This window comes from Hetaerina americana, unplaced genomic scaffold, assembly GCF_022747635.1.
Source record: "Hetaerina americana unplaced genomic scaffold, ioHetAmer1.1.p SCAF_5, whole genome shotgun sequence".
In the NCBI taxonomy this organism is placed as follows: Eukaryota; Metazoa; Arthropoda; class Insecta; order Odonata; family Calopterygidae; genus Hetaerina; species Hetaerina americana.
The window spans coordinates 85,830,247-85,855,612 of record NW_027287095.1 but is presented as its reverse complement, the minus strand read 5'-3'; the positions used below and the strand labels follow the sequence as shown (position 1 = coordinate 85,855,612).

At 36.8% G+C, this 25,366-nt stretch overlaps 1 protein-coding gene across 5 annotated transcripts in view; it reads left to right on the top strand.

Annotated features, from left to right (window-relative positions):
* Positions 1-23,125, top strand: part of DNAlig4 (DNA ligase 4) — a 35,278-nt gene extending 12,153 nt beyond the window's left edge. For all 5 annotated transcript variants that reach the window (XM_071591626.1, XM_071591630.1, XM_071591629.1 and 2 more), the window contains 15 exons: positions 28-185; positions 1,585-1,760; positions 2,254-2,519; positions 3,196-3,356; positions 4,348-4,576; positions 6,896-7,022; positions 8,469-8,592; positions 9,350-9,552; positions 11,651-11,788; positions 14,894-15,031; positions 15,826-15,943; positions 18,883-19,166; positions 19,989-20,108; positions 20,389-20,522; positions 22,873-23,125. In XM_071591626.1, the coding sequence (XP_071447727.1) occupies positions 28-185; positions 1,585-1,760; positions 2,254-2,519; positions 3,196-3,356; positions 4,348-4,576; positions 6,896-7,022; positions 8,469-8,592; positions 9,350-9,552; positions 11,651-11,788; positions 14,894-15,031; positions 15,826-15,943; positions 18,883-19,166; positions 19,989-20,108; positions 20,389-20,522; positions 22,873-23,035 (2,539 nt within the window). In that variant the 3' untranslated portion in view covers positions 23,036-23,125. The remainder of the gene's footprint in view (positions 1-27; positions 186-1,584; positions 1,761-2,253; positions 2,520-3,195; positions 3,357-4,347; positions 4,577-6,895; positions 7,023-8,468; positions 8,593-9,349; positions 9,553-11,650; positions 11,789-14,893; positions 15,032-15,825; positions 15,944-18,882; positions 19,167-19,988; positions 20,109-20,388; positions 20,523-22,872) is intronic.
* Positions 23,126-25,366: the final 2,241 nt, after the last annotated feature.

Here is a 25,366-nt window from a genome sequence, read left to right as displayed (position 1 = left end):
ACCTTTTAACCTTTGTTAATTTGACAGAGTTCCTAAATTTGCTGGGAACGTGGCAGGTGATTTTGCAGAAGTAGCCTACTGGGTGTTGAAGAACCGCTGCCCTAAGTCTTCCCGGAACATAAGCATCAGTGATGTGAACAGACACTTGGACAACCTGGCAAATCATCATGCCAACCATGAGCCACGTACGTAAAAGTTATATATCAATGTTTTTATGTGCATAGGAAACTATGTATTAGGCAGATTATTAATGCCCTGTAACACAAGTCTGCAGTGGACAAGTTTTTGGGGGTTGATTTAAAGAAAAACAGTAAAAAAAATTCATTATGTAACATTTTTCCAGAAAATGGCATTAGAATTTTTTTTCCTTTTCATTGTATCTTTTGGATGAAAATATAGCCAGTCTCAGTATCATGCCTGATTTTCTCCTCGCATGGATATTTGAATATCTGTGAGTCACAATGTAGCTAACAGTCCAGTCATCAATTGCGTATTGCTTTAGATTTTAATTTGCTATTTTTTGTGATTTGTTGTTTCTCTGAGTAAAAAAAATGAGTGAAATTAAATCACAAGGTGTCTTAATTCAGCAAGTAATTTTTTTTCACCGTATATCAAGACAGGTCTCTCATTAACTCGCCCAGCAAACTGGGCCTTCTGAGCCTTCCCCAAGACTGCACGGGTGTTAGTATCTAGGCTCTAGGAAAAGGCCTTCCAGAAACTTCTTTTTCATGGCATTGGAACAGGAAAAAACTATTTTTCCAGAATTTTCTTAAGATGGTGATTTAGTGCACTGAATTGATGTTGTTGTAATGTTTTTAATTCTTCAGTATTGACTACATCATAGAAAAGTGAAGACTCATGATTTGTCGAAAAGGCATCTCAAAACATACAGGGTTCGTCCGGAAAATAAGTGTACTGACTCCTGGGCTGGGCGCGCCTGTCCAGGCACGCCCAGCACCAATCTGACGGGCTGCGATTGGAGGGGGGTATGTTGGCAAGCGATGCTGAAAAAGGCAGTCGGCTCTGAGCTGTGGTGTAGTGAGGAGCTCTGTTAACACGAACCTCCACGCTCGACCCACGTCACGGAACGCGATGCCGAAGTTTTTGGAGCAGCGTTATTCCATCAAATTTGCGGTAAAGCTTGGGAAATCGTCTACCGAAACTGTCGGTATGATTAACCAGGCTTACGGGGAGTCAGCCATGTCCAGAAACATGATCTTTCGGTGGCACAAGATGTTCGTGGAGGGCAGAGAAGAGGTCGACGACGAGTCTTCGAGAGGTTCCCGATGATGCCTTTGCGGGAGCATTCCAGGAATGGGAACGCCGCTGGAACAAGTGTATCGACTCACAAGGGTCCTATTTTGAGGAATATTAGCTTAAGATATGTAAAAGTGTAATAAATTCTTTTTCCTGAGCTCAGTACACTTATTTTCCGGACGAACCCTGTACCTGCTGAAAAAGGTTGAAGGAAGGCATTTTTGTCAATCCAGATACATTTGGAAACTCAATGACTGTGAAAAAATATTTAAAGAGAAACCTGGAGAGAAGTATCTTTTAATGATATTATTGTGCTTTCTTTATCAGGGCTCATTGATCAGGAGTTGATGGAAATGATTAGGACCATGTCCGCTTTGGAACAAAAATGGGTCATACGAATAATATTAAAAACAATAAAGTTACATTTAGGCACCACAAGCATCTTCAATACATTTCACCCTGATGCACGTGGGCTATTTGATGTACGGAATGACCTTGAAAAGGTGAGTTGTTTTTAAAAATTTATTTATTTGTGTTTATCATAATTGCATAATGTAAATGTGTTCTGTTTGAGTATTTTCGTTGTTTTAGCTACAAATGAAAGGATCTGTTAAGTTGGCTCTTTTTCTCATTCAGTATTATTAACCTTGATTCATTAAAATTCATAGGTATTTTAATTATTGAAATACCATTCTTTTGAATCCCATTGTCACCAGTTTCTAATTCTGTTGAGTTGAATTTAATGCCATAATGCATTCATATTTTGTTATGTGTTCATTCCCATTTTCAATGAGCCAGAATCAAAATTGGAACTACTTGGTCAAATTTGGTATTCTTGATTTCTTGTCAGGTTTGTTTCTGGTGACTGCAACCAGCCTTAAATTTCTAAGCACTTCAATTTTGCCATTTGCTCATTACGCACTTATGGAATTTAATTATAATTTTTATCTACAGCTGTGTGTGTTTTTTATGATGTCAATCAATTTATTTTTTGAGGTTTGCACCACACTCATGGACCCATCAGTGAAATTATATGAATTGGAAGTGGAATTATTTTCCCATGTCACACCAATGTTGTCTGATCGGACGGACCCAGCTAAAGTGTCCAAACTACTGCAGTCCTCTCAGGAAATGGTTAAGTCTTGTCCGACGACTTCGAGGGCTCCAGCTTCCATTTTCAGCCATTTGATTCTGGAGACCAAATTGGATGGGGAGCGCTTTCAACTCCATATGAAAGATGGGGAGTTTAAATTTTTCTCACAGTAAGTCCTGTTCTTCAGATTCTGAGAACACTCACACCTTATTATCAACCCTTGAATGGAATGCATTCATTTGTTTGGGTGAAGCAGGTTGCCTATGTTAAATGTTTTGCACGCGCATGGTCAAAGTACTGGGGACATGAGAAGAAGAATTGCACTAGGCGAAGAAGTTTTCACTAGACAAAGAAGTTTTCACTAGGGAAATGGAATTGCTGGCAGGGATGTTGGGTAAGGATTTTAAGGAAAAAACTAGTGAGAACTTTGATGTGTAGATCATAGAGAGAGATTGGAGGCTTTTGAGATCTGGGTTTGGTTAAGGATGGAAAAGGTAAAATGGATCGAAAGGAAAACAAAGGAATAGTATTAGGCATTGTGGGAGTCAATGAAAGGGGGTTGTTCAAAAAAATACAAAGGAGGCAGGTGAAGTGGATGTAGAGTATTTAGATTGGCAATGGCATACTTTTTGGTCCAAATTGAGTAGATTCAGGCGTGATGTGATGGAAGTCGAACATAATGAAGCACTTAAAAAAAAAAAAAAAAAACATTTCATCAAGTGGAAAAGTGCTTCCATCACAAATTCAATACTTTTTGGTGTTTTTACGGATTTCTTGTAAGATGAGTATTCCTCAAAGAATGCTTTCAATCTCATTAATCCAGCATATGTTTTTTTCCATTTCAGCAATGGCTTTGATTACACGGAAAACTTTGGCCGAAACAAATCATGCTTTGGAACCTTAACGTCGTTGATGGCACCTCTGTTTTACTCACATGTGAAAAACGTTATCCTTGATGGGGAAATGATGGTCTGGGACTTCAAGTACAGCATTTTCAAAACAAAAGGTTGGCATTTATTTTTAAAATTCGATAAGTTAGTTTGACAATGCAATTTTAGCTGCACGTATCAAACCGCAGCCCTTCTAACGAGGATGGACATTACACATTTTGTTACCTAAATGGTTGTAATAGGTTGTGATGTTGCTCTAAAGAACTTGTCATATACTTTAAAAGTATTGCTTTGATCCATCACATCTTTCAACACCAGCAGTGCCTGTGAAAGAAACTAGCATGGCATTTATTTATTATCTGCCAGTTTGACTTGCTGAGTAACATTGTCTCCAAAAATGTAGCTGTGAGTTGTGGTTTCAAACCTAAACTTGAAGATGGATGTTGTGTTGTCCAATGTTTGACTTTTTGTTTAGTTCACAGTGAAGTTCACCTCAGTGTAAGATCTAAAAACCCAATAGGATTCTCCTACCCCATTTCAAACCCATTTAATTCCTCATTGTCAAGTATGGGAGCTATAGGCTATTTGATCCATGTGCTGGATGAAGTGCTCCCCATGACCATCAATTGTGTATTCAGATATTTTACACAACTGTAGAATTTTTTTAACATAATAGATCCTTGAGGTGCATAGAGGAAGCATCCATAAACACAGCAAACACTGAAGCAATGTTCATTAATCAAAACAAAATTTCGTAAATAATATACATAATATGAATGCCAAAGAAAATACTTGTGCTGAATAGCAAAAAAATATCAATCACTTTGCACTTATTCCTTACTTAACATTGTAAGTAGTGCATACAAAAAAGTTGTTATCATATATGTATTATATTAAATGATTGTTGCTCTTTGAGTAGAGTATTTTGCTTACTGTTTTTTCTAAAGTACATATCTCAAATGTTAATGTGCGTACATACTAATAAGTCTTCAAAAAAAATACACATAAAAAAATTGTAATACCAGTATTTCTATTTCTTACTAAATTCCTGAGTTTATGCATAAGAAGGTATTCTGCTTACTTGAATGCTTTCTTGTTTATTTCCAGGGCATTGCTTTGATGTGAAAAAATTAAAATGCTCGATAGTGAGCAGTGATGGCAAAGTCAAGAACCAGCGTTACCAACCATGTTTCTGTGTATTTGACATCCTTTATTACAATGGGCAAGTTCTCACTGGGAGACCTCTGAATGAGAGAATTCCCATCATGAAATCCTTATTTGATTGTCAGGAAGGAGTCATCGCATATTCTCCGGTCACCAAGGAAGTATCGACAAGGTGCGTCATCCACTTTGGGCAGTTTTGTGGCCAATAATTGCCATCCTCATTGTCTTGCCTAAGACTTGGGTATCTCTTGAACCCTTCCATACATAAGCAATCATGGTTGGGCATGTGAATGGGGGGAGAGGGGACATTTTTCCTCATCCTCCTCTTACTTGGTTCCTTCCATTCATGAATTCCCTTCACTCCTTTTAGATGCTAAAGAAGTACCTTCTCTGCTCTTTAGTGCTCATCTTCATGACAATAACTAGCCTAGAATTATATTTCCCTATCATATGAGGTCTGTTAAAAAAATTCATGAACTTTATTTACCACAAAAAAATACTTCAATAACAAATTATTGGTCAGGGTCCCCTTCAAATCAGTCTCCTCCCCAACATATTCACTTATCCCGATGGTGTTTCCTTCATCAAATTTTTCTCCATCGCTGGAATGGTGGCTAATCTTTATCCTTTGAGCTGGGTATTTAGTTTGATGAACAGGAAAAAGTCGCATGGGGCCTGGTCTAGTGAGTAGGTTGAGTGGAGAAACAGCATCTTGTTTTTGGCTGAAAACTCATTAGCTCTTAGAGATGAATAAGCCAGTGCATTAGTGAAAAAAACCACTCACCGCTGCTCCAAAGTTTGGGCTGTTTTCGCCTGATTCTCTCTTAGGCGTTTCATAACCCCCAGCTTGCACTCCATGTTGACTGCCTGGTCTTTTGGTAGGTTTTCATGATGCACAACGCTCTTTGCATTAAAAAAAACAAGCCAACATCACCTTGACATTTGACTGAGCTTGTCAAGCTTTTTTGGGGCAGCGAGATGTTTCACCTTTCTGCTTGTAAAGATTGCACTTTTGTTTTGATGTCATATCCATAAACCCATGACTCAGTACCTGTTATGATCCTGGACAAGAAGGCTTCATCATCTTCAGCTCAATCAAACAGTTCCTGACAGACTTGAACTTGATGTTGTTTCTGGACTGCTATCATCAGGCAAGGCACAAATATGAAGCACTCTTATTTATCACGGCAAAGAAGCAATTAATTTAATATTTTGCATAAGTATATGTTCTTATCCTATCGGATTATAAAGTAAACCTTGGTGTACCCTACATGACCAAAATATAAGGCATTCTTCAACTCTCTCAGTAAGTCCAGAAACATGGTACCCAATATGAATGAATAAACCTTTTGAGGAGTAGAATTTTGTGTATTCATTGTATTCATCATGCAAATATCACATGCATTCCATTTCGGATAGGGCAGAGATTCAACATTGGTGTCTTCACTAAATCTTTCGAAAAAATAAATGTATTGGCTTATATTTGTTTGGAGGCTCCTGTGGAATAAATAGCAAAACCTCTGCATTCTTCCCAGTTTTTCAACTCTCTCTTTGGCTTGGGCAGATGAAAGGTTCACCCGTATTCTGTTATCATCTCCTGGTCAAAAGTGGTTCAGCTAGTCACTTTGACATAGCTGCCATAGCTTGGCTCACAGGCCAATTGTCATCACTGATTTCAAGTACCATTTTCTGTTAGACCCCTCACACATCTGCATTGCATTTTGGTCTTCTTTTAATCCTTTTGATAATTTAATATTTCTTTTCAGAATTATTTCTCCTCTTCTATTATATCTTTTTCACCTATCATCTAGTGCATCACTCATCACCTACAAAATAAAAGCATATGGTCTCACAGTCGAGTACGCTTGTAACAATATCCAAGTTACTGGAGAAACTTCTCATTGTAACTGCAAATTACCAGAATCATTTAATGGAAATGCAGTACATTACAATTACTATTACTCAATATCGTGTAGTGCTGAATGAACATAATAATTTAGGGGAAGCTGTGATCGAGGACCTGAAAGTGGTGGGTAATGCATAAATAATACTGACTGATCACATTATTCTGGTCTAATTTTTAGTTGAAGTATACTTCGATTTCTAATATATCTTTTGGTGAATTCTTTAATGTTTCCAACCCATTGCACTCACTTTGCTGAAAAGCTCTGCATCAAAAATAATATTATAGGCTAATTACATGCATTCATTGTTCCCATTCAATATTCCATCATTGAACATTTATGTGTACCTTACAAACATAACTCACAAAATTTTTTCCATGCAGAAAAATCAAACCTTAGTCATCTCTGATGAGAAAAAAAACATTGATTCTTGTAAGACTCAATCAAAGTGGCCTTTCTTAAACAAATTTGAAGACTCTGTGCACTCATGTCACTGGATCTCATATTCAAAAAGATGCCTTGGTTGGTGCTTTTCAAACGCACCAAGACCCCTCATGACAACTAAATCTTTTTTCAACTTTCAACAGGGAGGAGATTGTTGAGGCACTAAACAGAGCTATTGATGCGAGAGAAGAAGGCATTATACTGAAGGTGCCTACTTCTGTCTACAAACCTCACGACCGCAAGGGTGGTTGGTACAAAATAAAGCCAGAGGTGAGAGCTAGTTCGGGGGGATGTAAAAATAATTTCTTTTGCTTCCACTGAAATAAGTGATCAAATTAAAAGTGTCTGCTGGCATTAAAAAGTGCTTGATCACTCCAATTGTTAAATGGTTGTGCTTCAGTGACCATCAATAGATTATCATAGTGTTTAAGATAACCAGTATTTGATAAAAGTAGTTGAATTTGTAATCTTTATTTACACCATGCAGACAGATATTGAATAATCGCATACTGATCTGCAATAATAAATGATCGCACTCTAGTTCAATTAACAATATATAAAAAATAATCATAAAATTGTGATAATATTGTCTCTTAAATAAAGTCACTTGCTCAAATATTGATCAATGGTGTAAAAGAATTTTACTAACAGGTATGCTTTTAGTTTGTCTTTGAAAGCTTAAACGACTTCAATTTTCTTATTAGAAATTGTTAATTTGTTGAAGCACATGGTTGGACCTTTTTGGCATAAAGACCATTTTTAATTATGCACTTGCCTTTATTTTTTCCTGCATGTAATATGTTTATGAAAAACTGATATATTGGGATATATTTTTTATGGCATGTTTGTTATTAAAGTCTCACGATAAAAGAAGTAAGTAATTTTGAGGGTTTGAATAAAATGTGGTTTACCAAGGGTGTGGTATGAAACACAAAAAATTGCTCCCAACAGCTTATTTTGGATTGAGACATGAGAGTGAGAAAGAGAGATAGAGAGAGAATACCAAACATTATTTTAATACGAGTGCTCTCAAATTATCAAATATGTTCAGTCAAAAATCATATGATGTACCATGGCATTGTCGTGGAGGTGAACGAATGCCCTAAATTCTCTTCATCATGGGCGTTCTCTCTCACCAGGTTGAAGTTTTGAAGCTACCACCAAGCAAGCAATTCATCAATAGCATCATTTCCATGAACTTCCTTTTACTGAGGGTTAATATCAAATGGTCGCACATTCCTTGCGTTGAAAACTCTGATCGGAACTCTAAGCTCACATGTGGGGGTATTTTCAATTTTCTTAAAAATTGATAAACATTAAAGAAAAACGATGGCAGTGTTATGAAACTTCACTCACCTGATGAGCCAACGAACAACTGAAGGCATTTAATATTGAACAGCCGCTACCAGTGTCGCAACTACTTGACATGGTGTGCAAATGGGTACTACTTTCTAGTTGACCCTCGCATGTTGTTCCTGGGAATGGTGGTAGTTGCTCTCATGTGTGTTTTGTCATGTGGATAAAAGTGTGTACTTGTGCCCTAAGGTCTTTTCGTTTGGCTTCAGAGTGCCTCTCTCTATTCTCTCTGCTGGGCAAGGGTACACAAGTCTCGCACATTTGTATTATTGAAATTGTATTGTGTAAATATTATTCTCGCCTGTAAACATAAACCTTTGGTGTTCTGTGTTATAATTTGTTCTTTTGTGTTGTGTTTAGTATATTGGTGACGTGTCTGACACATTGGATCTGCTCATCATTGGTGGCTTTTATGGAGGAGGGAGAGGAAAGGGGATCATTAGTCATTTCCTCCTTGGTGTTGCTGTTCCACCTTCGTCTCCTGGTATGTGTTCTGCTCTCCAATGTTTTTTCCCCACACCCTAGCCACCTACATTCTCAAGGGTACTCAGTGTTGACTTAAAGCCTCTCCATAAAAAGTTGACATTTATTTCACTGATTAATTTCATTAACAAGTGGAGACCATGGAAATTCTTGTGTGTATCAAGCCTAATAGTTCTGGAGCCAGAAGAAAAAATGGGAAGGAGAATAAATGAGAAAATATCACACTTGTTATAAAAACTTAGATTGTAACTACCATATTGAAAAAAAGTAATGGCTCATTTTATATTTTTTAACATGCTTTTTTAAAATCTATTGCTTGTTAGTGATATATGCACACTTCTTTAAATGGGCCTTTGGAAAATATGGCCCATCACACAGTCCTTATTGGAGTCTGGGATGTAGAGTGATTTACTTCTAGAGACAAGGGAAATCAACTGTATTCATAGTCAAAGAGATAGGAGATGTTTTATTTCCATGCTCACCTGTACCATGTAGGAATAGGGTTTTACTTACTGTGATCCCCTTACAAGTTTACCTCCAGAAATAAGTTTTTGCTCAATGGTTGCTTTGAAAATTTTAGAAAAAGCTTAATGAGTGTTAAATTCATACGGAATTAGGTTTGGTGGTGACCGTCTTGAATCATGAAATACTGATTAATTACTGCTTACGCATTTATTTTAGTATATATTTCAATGCATAGAAGTTCTCCTTTCAGCATAAAAGTTTATGAATGATGAGTGTAAAAGTAATTATTTCAGGAGGAGAGCCGAAAGAATTCCATTCAGTTGGGCGAGTTGGCTCTGGTTATTCTTTGGATGAACTTGACGAGTTGCTGAGTAAAATAGACCCCTTTTGGCGGGAGGTGAAAGGGAAAAACACAACCCATGAAGAGTTCGGCATACTCTGGACCAAGGAACGTCCAGATGTGTGGATCCCTCCTCAGAAGTCATGTATCCTCAAGGTGAATTTGATGGTCATTGTCTCTGCATTGCTGATTGATGAATGAATCAGTGGCACAGTCATCATACTGAGGCATTTGTGCGGTCGAGGCCAAGATGTGCATGTTACATCATAGGGGCACTGTAGGATTGATCATTACCAATGTTTGATTTGATTAGCATGTATTATAGGAAAGATCAACCCAAACCGTACTCTTAATGGTGGGCAAAGGATATGGTGAGGAAATATTCAGAGTAAAAATAATTTAATAAATAATAATTAAATTTGACAACGATAGTGGAATAGGACAGAACAAATGATTAAACCAACATTCGATAACAATACACAATCTAGCTAAGGTTTACTAGATAGCGTTGACCCTTGCTAGACTCAACTCTCATACACACAGGGCTTACGAGAGATTTCTCCCTATGCCAGAGGCCTGCCAATCACACGCAATAAAATTATAGTATGTTGGTTTAATTGTTTGTTCTGTCCTACCCCACTATCATTTTCAAATTTAATTTAATTTAATTTCTATTTATTTTTTTTAATCCTGAATATTCTCTCACCATATCCTTTGCCCACAATTAAGAGTACAGCTGGGGTTTATCTTTCTTATAATACTTTACGGTCATAGTTACTGTTCCTGTTAATTCTTGATTACCACTGCTTTAGTTTTGTTTCGTATAGGGAGTAACTTTTGTTTCCTTTTTCATCTCAAACTTTCTGATGGGACATGTATTTGACTTGATATGCATAAAGCTGAGAATTACACTTTGATTTACACTCAAGATGAATTATACTTTATTATAATTAGAATATATATTTGTAGTTGTGGGACCTACAGAAAACTGATATAATTTTAATGCACTGTGGATGGCATTAGTAACTTAGTATTTGGCCTGAATTTCTGGGGTAGTGACTTGAAACTGAGTTTGAAATATATTTATTTGCAATTGATTTTTTGGACTTTAGACTCAATCAGGAGCCACTTGAGAAATGACTTGAACTTTACAACGATGACAATATTGGTAATAATGATGGATTGCATAGTATGTATGCATCAGTAGTCAAGCTCACTGCTCACTTGCCTAAAGGAGAAAAGCGTCTTTCGCATCAAAATCCTCTGAATGCTGCTTTATTTCTTCTAAGCATTGAAAAATTCAGAATAGTTTTTTTGTCATCCCTGGGAAGTAACAATGATCTTTTATGAGGATCACTTGGTATTTAACATGGGTAATTTTTTCATTAACCCAGAACTCCACCCACTGGACTGCCACATTCCTCAGATTAGTATGCATTCTACAACTATTTGAGAACTTTGACTAGTATAATTAAGCACAGTTGCAGCAAAGACAACAGCAGTGGTGTTCAGTCAGTGCTGTGCACAGCTTCAGTGTGAATGATTTTTGTCAAACTGCAGTACCGGGTCTCTCCCGAAAATAAGTAGAGGAAATCTGGGAAAAAATTTATCGCAGATCAAAGTAAAAATTACTGAAATTCTTCAAAATAACACCATTGTGCATCGACATACAGATGCCAGTCACAGTATGCTTCCTGGAGGGCGTCGATGGCAATCTCGTTCAGGCACCTCATCACGGCCTCTTTGATTTTATCCAGTGTTCCAAAATGGTTGCCTTTCAAGCTCCTTTTTATTCATTGGAACAGGTAGATGTCTAGTGGTGCCACCTAACATGTTGCACTCTTTTTCCACAGCCATTCAAAGACTTCCTTGTAAAAATTAGTGTTCACTCTCCGTCCTTGAGAGACAAACTCTCTGTGGGTAATGCCTTCTGAGTAGAAAAAGTTGATGAGAATATAATACTTATTTTTAGGACCAACCCTAAAGGTATCTGCACTTCCAGTACACTCTACAGTATGGGCTGTATTGTCGCTGTACACCCCTGACAGTATCGTTCGGACAAATGCCCCCTTTGGATTCTATCCAAAAGTAACTGCTTTGCAACTGACCTTTGTTATTATTTTGGTTCAGTTCAGTCACATTGAAGATTTTTAGTCGTGAGGGCTGTATGAATTTTTAGTGTATATTCACATGTCATTTGAATATGCGATACCGTTTGTAAAATACTACCATTTCTGTTTCTCATGAAAATTAGGTGAAGGCTACCGAAATAGCCAAAAGTGATGCCTTCAAGACTGGATACACGCTACGCTTCCCTCGTGTGGAATCAGTACGATATGACAAGCGATGGTCCGACTGCATGACTACAGTTGAATTCCATGAACTGAGACAGGTATGTGTGCACACTCAAAAAAACTTTCTCTTCACATTCCAAGTTGTTAAGAGTTTTCAAATATCTTTTTTTGCATGAGAAGTTTCTCATAATAGCTATATGAAAAGCAGAGATTGGATTCCAATTCAATTTTTAGTAGAATCAGCTAATCAGTTTGAACTTTACTTTGTAAGTAAAAACTCTTTGCTTTTCTCCTGAATATGCAATGTTATTTATAATTCTAAAAGTGCTTGGTCAATGGTAGATTAGACTCCTTTTTACTGTTAGCACATTCACTATACTTATGGCATATTTTCTAGGCTCAATTTCATGGGCATTTTTGAGGAAGAAAAGTTAGAATTTGAACTGAAATTATAACTTTAATTACTTCAGCTTAACCATTGTGGATCCATACTTTTTTACTATAAAGAGGATGGGTGTGTTAACCCCATACTTTGAGTTACTCTTTGGAGTTTGAGAGGAACAATTGCCACAACACATAATAGTCCTCCAAATTCCAACCCCATGTATACCCCCAAGAACTTCTTCGCTTTCAATATTAATTCGGTATGAGGAAGGGAGTTTTGATTCCTTGGCCTATTCAAAATCATGATGATGGCTACAATGTCATCACCTTTACTCAAAATGTGTTATCTGAAAACCAGTTTGGATTCTGAAAGGGGAAGTCAACAAATCTTGCTCTTTTCGAAGCGGTAAATTTTATTAGTCAAGAAATTGATTCTAAATGTAAGGTCCTGGGCATTTTCTATGACTTGAGCAAAGCATTTGATGCTGTTGATCACGGTAAGCTGATCTCAAAATGTGAGCTATTGGGCATTAGGGGTGTGGCATTAAGCTGGTTGAAGTCCTATCTTGCCAATCGGCACCAAAGGGTGGCCCACAAAAGTGATGGGAATATTTACCTCTCTAATCCCTTGGAGGTCAACGGAGGGGTTCCCCAGGGGTCAGTACTTGGCCCAGTATTGTTTTTGATCTTTATTAATGATCTTCATGGGCAGCTGCAGATCAATGGTACAAAAAAATGTGTTATGTATGCTGATGATGTGAGTGTAATGACATCCAGTAAAAATTTATGTGAACTGGCTGTGGCTGGTGACCTGCTGATGAAATGTATGTCTACATGGTGCGAAGGAAACAGCTTGCTCCTTAATGTTGAAAAAACTCAAGCAATGGTCTTCTCGTCTTCACACAGCATAATTTACACTAACTCTTTAACAACATATGGTAGTGACTTAAACGCAGTAAATTATTTTAAGTTCCTAGGAATTCATGCAGATAGTAACTTGAAATGGAATCTCCATGTTCTGAACCTAATTAAAAAATTAAATTCTGTGTTCTACTTACTATGTATATTAAAACACTCTGTAAGCCAAAATGTACTGATGACATTATATTATGGATTATTCCACTCAAGAATTTCATATGGAATTGTACTGTGGGGACTACCCTCTCACCTTCTCAGTATCCTGAAGTTACAGAAAAAGATGATGAGAGTTATGTGTAATGAAAAATATTATGCTCACTGTCAACCTCTTTTTAAAAGGTTAAAATTGTTAACTGTACCTTGTGTATATATTTATCCATGTGTAATACTTGTTAAATTGCATAGCACTGACTTTGAAACTAATAACAGCATCCACTTACATAATACGAGACAAAACTACAACCTACATGTGAGGTCAACTAATTTAACCTTGGCTACAAATGGCCCCAAGTCTATGAGTATAAAACTGTATAATAATATACCTGAATGTATAAAAAGAGAAGGACGTGTACCTGTGTTTAAGAAAATGGTTCATGAATTGCTCTTTGAAAAGTGTTATTATAGTGTCAAAGAATACCTGAGGCCTAATTGATAAATTTGTAGCATTTTCTAATTTTGTAATATTTCTTATTTTTGTAATAATTTCTATTTTTGTAAATCTTGTACTTGACAAATCCTATGCACTTGCCAGTATTTTTACTATGCACTGTGTTTCTTCGACGAATAAATATAATTATTATTATGCCGAAGCCCATAAATATCCATACACTCACCATGATGTTTACAAATTTGATGTGAAACAAAACTCAAAATTCAACTGTCATGCCAAACTCATGCCTTCTTTGTGGGATTTTTCATGCACCTTACTGAATTTCTTTAAGACCGAATTTCACAGAAAATAGAATTAATTACTTTTTTCCTGGATTGAAGCCTGCATTTTCTGTAGTGTCCTGTTCCTTCCAGCATGAGTTAATTGTAGTTTTTATGGTCACAGAACTGTAGTGACTGTTCAGTGTTTAACAGCCTGAGATGCCATGCATACTTGCAAGGTAGGGATGTGCATGTTATCAGGAATTAAAGTTTATTATATAATGGGCTTCTTATAATGAACTTTTTCTACATGCAAACTTTTTATCCTGTAGCTTTTCAGCAACAAAAAATGTGGGAGAGCATGAATCTTAATCAGTTGTTTCATTCTGAAAATAATATGACACAGGAATTTTTGCAGGTCAATGATATTCAGGCTTGAATTATTATTACCTTATCTAAACTACTGGAATTCTATAAAGCCACTAACGGAAAAAGTCTTCCATTTAATGTAGATATTAAGGTGTCATTTGGAATTTTAATGGAGTATCGTTTTAGCATGTTTAAACTTGAAATGGCTACCACTGATGCAATGATGGAGCCAAGGCAATGAAACTTGTGCAATGTATACATTTCAATTATGCTAAAATTATGATGTAAAGTATTTGTACCATAAATAATGCACATATCATTAATGGTCACTTTCTATTGAACTTGTCTTGTAACTGCTCATATGCATTCCCTAATTTTTTGCAAAGCTGCATCTCCTCCCTTCAAGGGGCACCTATCTATAGTCAGTGCTTCATTGACTATCATTTGTGGAGCTTTTTTTATCCTCCTCAGAAGTGAGTGCTGGTATGGGTTTATATCTATGTGGATGTGTGTACATCAACCAAGAAAAAACATTGGCCATTCAGGACCCCTGGCACAATCGTGTAAAATCAAGATCCCACTGCTTTATGGGTCATGTGTAAATGAAGAAATAAAAACTATCTAATAGCACTGCCGTTCTCTGACGTATTTCATTATTGCAGTTGGCTTCTGGGAAGTTGTCCTCAAAGCATGTGGGAGACAATGATTCCTCTCCGAGGAAAAGGATGAAGACATCATCTCTTCGGGAGGTTACACTGGACAAACAGTATCAAGGAATAAACTCTTCAGAAGTGGAGAAGGTATGATTTTGATTCGACCCAGTCCACCTTCATTCTCCCTCCACAAACTGCATTCAATCCCGGGACTGAACCTCCTGAGTAAAACCCTCCTTATTCAAGTTTAGAATTGAACGTTTGACCCTCGGATTAACTGCCAGGTGAACTACACCTCTGAATAATCCAATTGATAGAAAATTAAATGTAAATGTAATAAATATACAGAATGATAATTCCAAGTAGATGCAGAACTTTGGTGGAATTGTTTAATGTCTGTGATGTCCCATTGTGAAGTGCAATTAATTTTAATTATTGCCAAATATTTTTTTCATATATTCTCTGAAGAGATGGGAAAACAAGAACCACTCACATGGCACCTTTAGTGTTTTTCGTAAGGGGAATCAGAGTGAATTCCTCCAGCTAACTTAGTTTCCACATTGGGATTTTGGAGGGCATCTTGTTAGTTTTTACTCCCATTGTACTATTAAGGCATGCTTTGAAACAAATTTTTTGTTTTTCAACTATTTCAGTAAGCTAACTATTTAAGCATGGTGAATAATAATGTAGTCTGAGCCTTGTGCATTAGGAACATGCTTGAATTTAATTTTTCTTATAATTATTTGCATATTGTTATAAAAATATATTGACTTAATTGTAGAAGGTACATAATTTTCATGGCATTAAAAATTTAAAATTAAATGAATGCATTTCACTTACATTCAATCTCTGTAAATATGCATTTATTGTGGGAGTAAGCAATAATTTTATGTCTAACTCATGTGTGTGTTGATAGCAAACTCTTAATGTGTGAATGCCAGATTTCAGATAATTTGGTGGGAAAGGAAATCTGTGTACTCAATGGAAATGAGAAATGTTCCAAACAGCAACTGGAAACATTGGTTGTGCAGTTTGGTGGATCCATCACACAAAATGCAGGTGAATTATTACCGATTGAAATATGTCCCCAGTTGTGATTAATTACATGAAATTCTAATGCATCAGACCTGCCTTGGTTTCCTGTCATTTATGTGTCAATACCAAAAGAGCAAGCTGATTGAAAAAATGCATTTTTCTTGTTTTAAGAGGTCATATAAAAGATTTCAAGTTTCATATACTTTTTGATCCTTTGTGCTGTGTCAAAGTAACTTTGATTTATCTCAAGAACTGGTTCCGGATGGTATACATAATGTTTTTACCACGAAGCAAGAGTTGAATAGTTGATTGGACTTAATGAACACCAACTACAATGTTATTAATAACATTGGGCCCAATTTCACTGGCAAAAATTGATACTCCATTCCTATGGCCATTGTTTATATTCCACCAGGGAGAATTAAGAGAGCAGACTGAGCCAAAAAACAATGAGTATGGTTGATTATAGTGGTAAAGTATTAGGAGCGGTGAATTTCTTAAATGGCTAGCCCTAAAACTCTTCAGTTAGGAAATCAAAATTTCATGAGTTTAAATCTAAAATTCTTGTTTCTTAGAAAACTGTCTAGAGACATTTGTTTTTGCTGAAGCTTCAAAATTTTGTGAAAATGTGACACAGCATTATCATTAAATAAATTTGTAGAATAGACTTTGTAGTCTTTGCCTTATTAGGGTGATGCTTTTTCAATGTACATTGAAACAGTTTCCCAAGCTTTCCCATGACCTCCACGTGACATCTAAAGTGATCTTTTGGACTTCACCCTTCTTGAAGGCTATTGGAGTGTCCGAGTGATAAAGAAGCTGGGGTTTAATTTTCAAATCTCCACTGGCATTGGCACAAAATAGCAGCATCAGACAGTCTTTCATTGACTTGTGGCTGGGCAATCCATTCCCCTCTGTTGTTATATAGGTTTGCTTTGGCATCTGTTTCCAGAAGAGGCCTGACTTGTCACAATTAAAATACTGTTGTGACAGGTAACCCTTAGAATCTACAAGCTTCTTGAAGTTGCCAATGAAATTCTTTGCTGCCTTTGCATTGAAGTTTGCTGCTTCCCCGTGCCTCACAATGCTTTGGATGCTGGTTCTTCTCTTAATCTTCGTGAACCACCCATGGGTTCCCTTAAACACTTCTTTTCAGCCATTGATGATCCTGACATCCTCGAAACGGGGTCGGCAAAAATCGCTTTACCCTTCTTACAAATTATATTCTTTTTAATAATATCACATTGCAATTGCTTTTTGTTTATCCACATGAGAAGCAACCTTTCAATATTGTTGAGAATACGTAACCGTTGCCTAGATACTCTTGTCCCCCCCTTCGAAGCATCCATCTCTTCAATTTTGTCCTTGTTCTCGAGGATAGTGAAAATTGTCTATGTCGACTGATTTTGTGTTAGCTAGATGAGTCATGCTCACACCTTGTTCTTGCTTTAAATGATTTTAATTTTCATTTCTATGGTTATATTTATTCTTTAAGGCCATCATCTTGTTGCTTTATCTTTGGGGACATTTTTAAAACTATGCACCAAGTTTATTTATTATCAAACTTTGGACGTATTATTTGTGATTTTTCTCCAGACACAAGTTTGGAAAAGTCTGCGGTCTCTAGCAACCCTAAGATGCTAGGTGAACAAGCACTAAACAAACTGAAGCAGCAGGTGCACAATCACTCGTAATGCAAGAAGTTGTTCATGTAGCGAGTCATTATTTTCCAAATATGTCGCTTGTTATGCAAATTACTTGCTATGATAGGTGCTTGCAAAGCAAGGTTTCACTGTACCTAATTGAAAATCGTACCCAGTGTTAAATGATATTTCATTTTTAGGAATTTGGCTTGCGGAATTTGGTTCAATTTGTGAATGGCTTTGCTTGAATTATAAGAGCTAAATAGGAAGAATTCATGATCCTTGAATTCAGTATGCCAGTTAATGATGACTTATTACTTTTAAACCCATTTCATAAAACTTTCCAAGAATTTCAATGTTTTGTGAGTTAAAATGTTATTTAAGCTTATAATCCTCTGCTAATTAAGAATAAATATAATGAGGCAGGCGAGGGCCTCTGTGGAAGTCAGACCTCTCTTGCTCAAAAGCTCTTCCCCTAGCCCATGTTCTGCTTAATTCCTTCCCGAAGAGACATTTCCCTCTCCAATGACCTGATAAAATCAAACAGTATGAAGTTAGTAGCTCATCAAGTACTTCAGAGACAAATTTTCCAGAAAATAATGATATTTAACTATGAGCTTTCATAGGAAGCTATTACTTTTTTCTTGCTGAAGGTTAATAAAATATTTGGTTTTATGAATTATTTTTTATTTTTATGAATTTTGTTGAGTTGCCGTAGTGAAATTTACGTATAATTTGAATTTTTGTAAATCTATGTACGTATGTATAAAGTATGTCTTAGGGCTGACTCATCCAAAGTATTTATTTATTCACTGAATCATTTAATGGCCTTTTTAGAGTGGCTGTTTCTCAGGTAAATTTCTAGCAGCAACACCAGTTTATGATAATAGTTCGACTTGATTTTAAAAAAGTTGTTGGGGTTGAATTGGTGGTGGGTTTCCACAGGATATCTTCCATTTATCCTCTGCGATAGATTTCTATGGGGGACTGCATGACTACCTTCAATGGGTTCCCATGGACTCATTATAGCCCTTGAAGGGCACAGGGATTGAAATGGATTGTTGGGTTGGATGTTGATGGATGGACTGATGGCTTAAGGGCTGGGCTCTTGGATGTGATATAGGAGTAGATTTGAAGGAATGTTTTGGTTTTGGATGACGAAAGTGCTGCTTATAATGAGATAAAATTACCTATTTGGCCGTTTTGATGTGAAAAATCAATTTCTCTCTCTCTATCTCTTATTTGTTGTTGAATTGATGAACCAGTGAATATTAGTTGTTGCAAATATTTTCAACTGAAAGCATTCATTTTCTTTTGTAGGTCCAAAAACTTATTGTGTCATTGTAGGCAATGAAATGCCCATTCGAGTACAAAATACAATCAAGGCTGGTATTCACAACGTGATACGTTCATCTTGGTTATTGAAAGTCTGCAGTGATTCAGCCGGTTCAAAGGACTTTCTTTGGAGACCGGAAGAGGTGTTATCTCTGACTGAAGAAGCAACTAAGGTTTTGGCACAGTATTTTGATCCGTTTGGTGATAGCTATACAGAGCATTTAACACATGCAGCACTTGTTCAAATTATCACCAAAATGGACGTGAAGGTGTGTGATTGATAGTATTAATATACCTATAATATTGATATCATAATTTTAATTCTATATATGCTTGATATGTTATTAATGATAGATTATGATAATCAATTAACATCTAAATGTAAATAGTCAATGAAATACGGAACTATTTCTTTATATTTTTATTGAAGAAAGATATCAGGTCTGTGGATGGATGCCACTCATCAGATTTGTATAGTTAACAGTTAACAAATGTACTTCAGCAATCAATTTCCCCCTTTGCAATGTGCCCACATGCATATGTATTGCCAGCAATGCAAGGCTCCTTCATCAGTTGATAATGATGCAAGTGAATTGAAACATTTTGAGTATCTACAACTGTAATTTTACTCTCGACAGCACTCATGTGTATTATAATATGATTGATATCTTCCACCATATCTATAATGAAGCAGCAAATTATTTTGAAATCCCATTTTTACACACATATAATGTGAGGTGAAAGCAGGAGACTGTTTAAATGATTAACTTCCTATTTCCTCTTGTAGTCAGTTGAATTGCTTCACATCAGATACTAAAATTGCCCTCATTAATGTAACTGCTTTATGCATGAGGTACTCGGGAATTAGGGATGTGATTAATTGCTGTAAATACTGTTAAGCCTTGTACTCTTTGTTAATGATACTACACATGCCAATTTAAAAGAAATGAGTATTCACTTGGGAGGTTTTCTTTCATTCCAAGCTAGTAACAGGCACTGGAAATTCTATAACTGCTATCACCCTTTGTGATTTTCTATTTTAGGAGTACTAGAACAATCGTGAGTGTCATTCAGTCATTTATTCTTTGTAGGGTGATTGTGCAAATATCACTCAGGAGGAAATGGCTGAATTGGATGTGGAATTGTTTTCTGGGCCCTCTCCATTTTCCATCTTCCGTCTTTGTCATGGATATTTTGACTGCAGTCTTGAGGTATTTATAAAACACCATTATCTCTTTGCATCCATTTGTAGCCCTTGCTTTAGCATATCCATTCAAGCATAGCATTCTCAACCAAAATATTCTTGGACATGAGTCACTCATATCTTGAAATCGCAAATTCCTCACTGCTACAAGGTTTAAGCTGTGAATTATTATCTTAATTAACATGTAATACATTAGGAAATTTTTATTTGATAGATATATTGATTTAAGAATTGTTATTTCTTGGAGAATTTCTTTCTGAATATACTTCCTTATTCATTTCCATTAGGAATCAGAAGAAGAACCACTAGTAGACTCCTCTCTTTTAGCTTTCTTCATTGAGAGGTCAAACTTCAGAATACACTCAGGGATTGTTTCTGATGATTTGAATGACTTAGTTTCACATGTCATCGTGGAGTCCAGGTAAGTAATCAATGATTTCTTATTTTGGAATCTGGGCTTCATTTTTTTTCTTACTCATAGTTTACATTAACTCCTGGGTTAATATGTTTTTTGCATAATGAAAGGAGAAACTTTGTAATTCCACATAGATTTATTCGACGGACGACCTAGGTTTCGACGTGGCACGTCATCATCAGGTACATTTTGTAAAGAAGACAGAGAATATATAGTCACACAAATTGGGGGGGGTGGGTTGGGGGGGGGGGGGAAGGCGAGAAGAGAGACAACTCCCCGGTCTGAGGTGAGGGTTAGGGGGTGGAAGAGGGGAAAAACCCAGGGGGGGGGGTTGGCCCGGAGGTGGTTAAGGGGGTTGAGAGCAAGGGGCTAGGAGAAAGGAAAGGATTAGGAACTCCGTAAACTCAGGAAGGGGGAGGTGGTGAAGGGGACGCGTGGATCAGGAGGGAGAGGGGAAACCCAGAATATACGTAAAAACGCTGTATTAAGAGCCGGTAGGGGAGGAGGTAAGGTAGGTGGGGTGTCATTAGGTGTGGAAGGAAGGAAGGTCCCACTCCCCCCTTCTAGACCTTCCTTCCTTCCACACCTAATGACACCCCACCTACCTTACCTCCTCCCCTACCGGCTCTTAATACAGCGTTTTTACGTATATTCTGGGTTTCCCCTCTCCCTCCTGATCCACGCGTCCCCTTCACCACCTCCCCCTTCCTGAGTTTACGGAGTTCCTAATCCTTTCCTTTCTCCTAGCCCCTTGCTCTCAACCCCCTTAACCACCTCCGGGCCAACCCCCCCCCCCCTGGGTTTTTCCCCTCTTCCACCCCCTAACCCTCACCTCAGACCGGGGAGTTGTCTCTCTTCTCGCCTTCCCCCCCCCCCCAACCCACCCCCCCCAATTTGTGTGACTATATATTCTCTGTCTTCTTTACAAAATGTACCTGATGATGACGTGCCACGTCGAAACCTAGGTCGTCCGTCGAATAAATCTATGTGGAATTACAAAGTTTCTCCTTTCATTATGTTAAGTCGATTCCATGAAGTCACGCCTGAGACAACGAATGTTTTTTGCAGCCACAAAAATTGATCATTTTGGTGTGCATCAATTCAAATTTCTTCCCTATCTTTGTCGTTGTTTTTCTCTATTAAGGCATTATTTTATTATTTGGCATAGCCGCAGTGAAAAATAATTAAATCATAATCGATATGTTTCTGTAAGAAAAGATCAAAAAGCCAGTATGAAGCATCTATTTGGTAGTTTTCAATTTTAAGGTTGATTTTTGGATGGACAGCCTGTGCAGTCGTACATTTCTTAGTCTTGCATAACAAAAGAAACAGCCTGATGACCTACACTATGTACTATTCAATGTGGCACAACTTTTTCTTCCCTTCATTCTGTTCAATAGGCCCATCATATTCCTACCCCTACCTCATTTGCCTAACATGCCCTCCTCAATCAAGGTTTTCAATCCATCACCAATCAAAATGCTCTGCATCCAGATTTCTTGCCTCCTTTGGATTTCTCCCAACAACAATCTCTCCTTCCCCGCACTGCCTAGTGCCCTCTTATTTTAATCAGCTCAGTGGATTGGTAGGAAAAAATGATAATTTATCCGTCATAGATCTCATAAGTAGGTTGGACAATGGAGACAAAATTGCTAGCATCTTGAAGTAGGGCGTGAATATCATAAATATCCACAGAGGCAGGGTAAATACAATGCTCTACCCTTCCTCCATTCTCTTAATCTCCTTAACAAATAACCCAACTAACGAAGACAACGATGAGTTCATTATATTGAGATTCTTGTGATATGTATGTTTGTTAGACAGAGTTTTTACTGTATAATGGCTGTGTATACCATTTACTGTTATTCCAGATTCACTTATCATTTTACATGCCACTGTTGAGTGGACTGAGCTGAAGGTAATCTAATAATCTAGTTTTTTGCAGTCGTTGTCACCCCTTTTGCGTTTTTCGTCATCACCATTCGTAGCATTAGTACTGTACTGTAATCTGCCATCTCCACGATTCAAACTCAGGCCCTCTGGGTGGGAAGCCAGTACGTTAGCCGCTGCACTATCTTGATCCCTGATCACTCTTCATTCCATTACCAATTGACATGTTTCCCAAGGTTTTTGTGCTGTTGCCATTTACTGCACTAGTGATTCAAATTTTGGAATAGAAATCCTATATTTTTGATTTTTTTCACTCATTGGGATAGTTATTTTGCTATATTGAACATTAATTTTAAAAGTAGTTGTGTGGGTGAGGCCTAAATTTTATGATTGTGGAGGTTTAAGATTTATGAGATTTTTACAGCCAATGCAAACTAATCATTGGCATTTGTCGATTCTACTTCAGCTCCTCCCCCAACATTAACAAACTGATGGAAGTTAACTCGAGGAGAGAGAAGAAATTTCACTTGGTGACACTGGATTGGATTAGAAGGAGCTGTGGCCAAAGGAAGAGACTGGATGAATTGCCCTTCCACCCCAAAAATCTTGCACTGGAAAGGGATAGTTGACAGTGAATGTAAGCACATTCCAGTGGTTACACTCTTGAAATGTTGGTCCTAGAATGTAATATGCCAAGATGGGAATTGATGGAATCTTGTAGATTGGCAATTTATGCATTATGAATTAAATAAAATGTACGGGATGTGGTAGTCAAGTGAGTTGAGCATTGAACTAATGACATATGGCCTAATGACAATGGTTTCAATCCCTGTTTACTTAGGATGGGGTTGTTGGCTGGGTGATTTTTCGGTTTCCATATCTTACAAGGCAATTACTGGAGGTATAGGGATAGGAACCGACCCTCCTTGATCACCCTGCAAATTTTTAATTTTACATGGCATAGGACTTGGCTGCAAATTACCATCTCAGTCATTGAGGGGCACCAAAAAAATTAAACTGCTACTCCTACTAGGACTTAGCATAGGTTATATCTGCCCTTAACTATCAAATCATCCTTCAGATGTAGGTGTAGTTTTCTTTATCATTGAGGTAAATTGTGTGAAAGGCGGAATTGAGACCTAATGGTACCATCTAATGGACAGTGTTGAATCCAACAAAAGAACAAAATAATACAATGAAATAATACAATAAATAAATATCATAAACAATACAAGAATACAGTAATGCAATGCGTTGAAATATGATGTTATGAAATTTATCAATATTCTAGAGCAAAGCTAACAGTTTCAGGCTTAACTTTGTGGAATTCTTTCATGGTGAGGGTGAAAGAAAGTGAAAAAAATACTTAGCACTTCCACACACTTTTTAATTAATTTAATTCAAGGTTAGATATGTTAATTATTTCCATTTAGTGATGTTTACAAATGTCTCTTCAATGACTATTTCCTTCTTTTTCTCGTTACATCAGCCTTCATTATGATGGCCTAAATATACTCTTCGATTAATGCTTCTATTTATGTTTGGTTTGTTAAATCAGCTTTTCAACGTCTGCAGGAGTAATGATGGTCCTCCTTAGAATTTCCTCCTATGGCGTTCTCTCTTCCTCGTAGTTGGGGCAGTGGAGAATTCTTTGATGGACAGTATTCTTGCTGGTTTGACAGCTGCATTTTCTATTACTTTAATTCTCCTTTTGAAGAAGGCTCCTAAGTTTACATATCCTTTTAGGATTTCTACAAGTTTCTTACTCATATCAAATGTTACTTCCAAGCATGCCTTAACATTAGGATAGAAAAAATGGGTTACTCTACCATTTATTCAAGAGTCCCAAATTTTTTTCCAATCAATAAAAATGCGTTTATGGGTTTAAAAATGTCGATGCCACACTAGAATTATTTGAATCAAATCCGTTTCCTTCTTTTTTAAGGCACGACGACCTCCTCTCCAAGATGTGTTTCGCTTCCTTTCTCCGAATTCTTCCAGTAATCACCCTGAATATAGGCAAATTCACCATAACGGCTATGGGAAATCAATGAGGAAATACTCATTAACTGCTAAATATTTACAACCACATTGTTATTAGTTTAGTATTGACTGAATAGTTTTTACATAAATTCATTTAACATTGACTTATTTATCAATGATGACACAGACATTTTGAGGTTGGCTAAAGTTTAACATGGCCGGAAAATATAAACCTCCAAATCTGAAAAAAAAGTATTTTAAGATCTCTGAATGTATTTTTTCACTGACTTGCATGCCTTAATCCTTCATTTTCATCATCAGTGGTACTGCTTACTCCTGGGCCAAATCAATCCAATCAAGGAATTAAATCAAGAGGAAAGGCAGTTTGCGGATCAGACAATTAGGAAGTATTATTGCATGGCACATTGGCACCCATGATATATGTCTCTCCGAGTCTCCAAAACATTCGAGTTATAGGGTACGATGTTCCGTTTGATCTACGGGTATGTGACTTGAAAATAATTAAATAATAAAATTAAAATAAGATATGGCTTCCTATCCATTAATTGCTCTGATATAAACATGTGCTGAGCACTTCAATGTTGACGCCGTTACATTCTTTTTCACTTGCTTGAGCATTTGTTGGGCCCATTGCCGATTTGAATTTTATTTACCTTTCTTTTGTTTCCATTGGAGGAATAAGATATCAATTCAAAAAATATAATCTGCATCAAGTTAATTTTTTTTATTTTCAAACTTTACTTCAAACACTTTTCGGCATACATTATTTAAAATTCATCCAAGTTAAAGTCTTTTAAAAAAAGTTCAAGGAAAAGCATAGGACTTTAATAAAAGACAATTGTTTTCCAATGTTTACTTTATTTTTTCTAACGAGAGTGGACTTTGGCCTGGCATTCGCCCACAGTGAAGGGAAACCCAAAAAACATTCACAGACCGCCTTATAGTACAATTCAAAT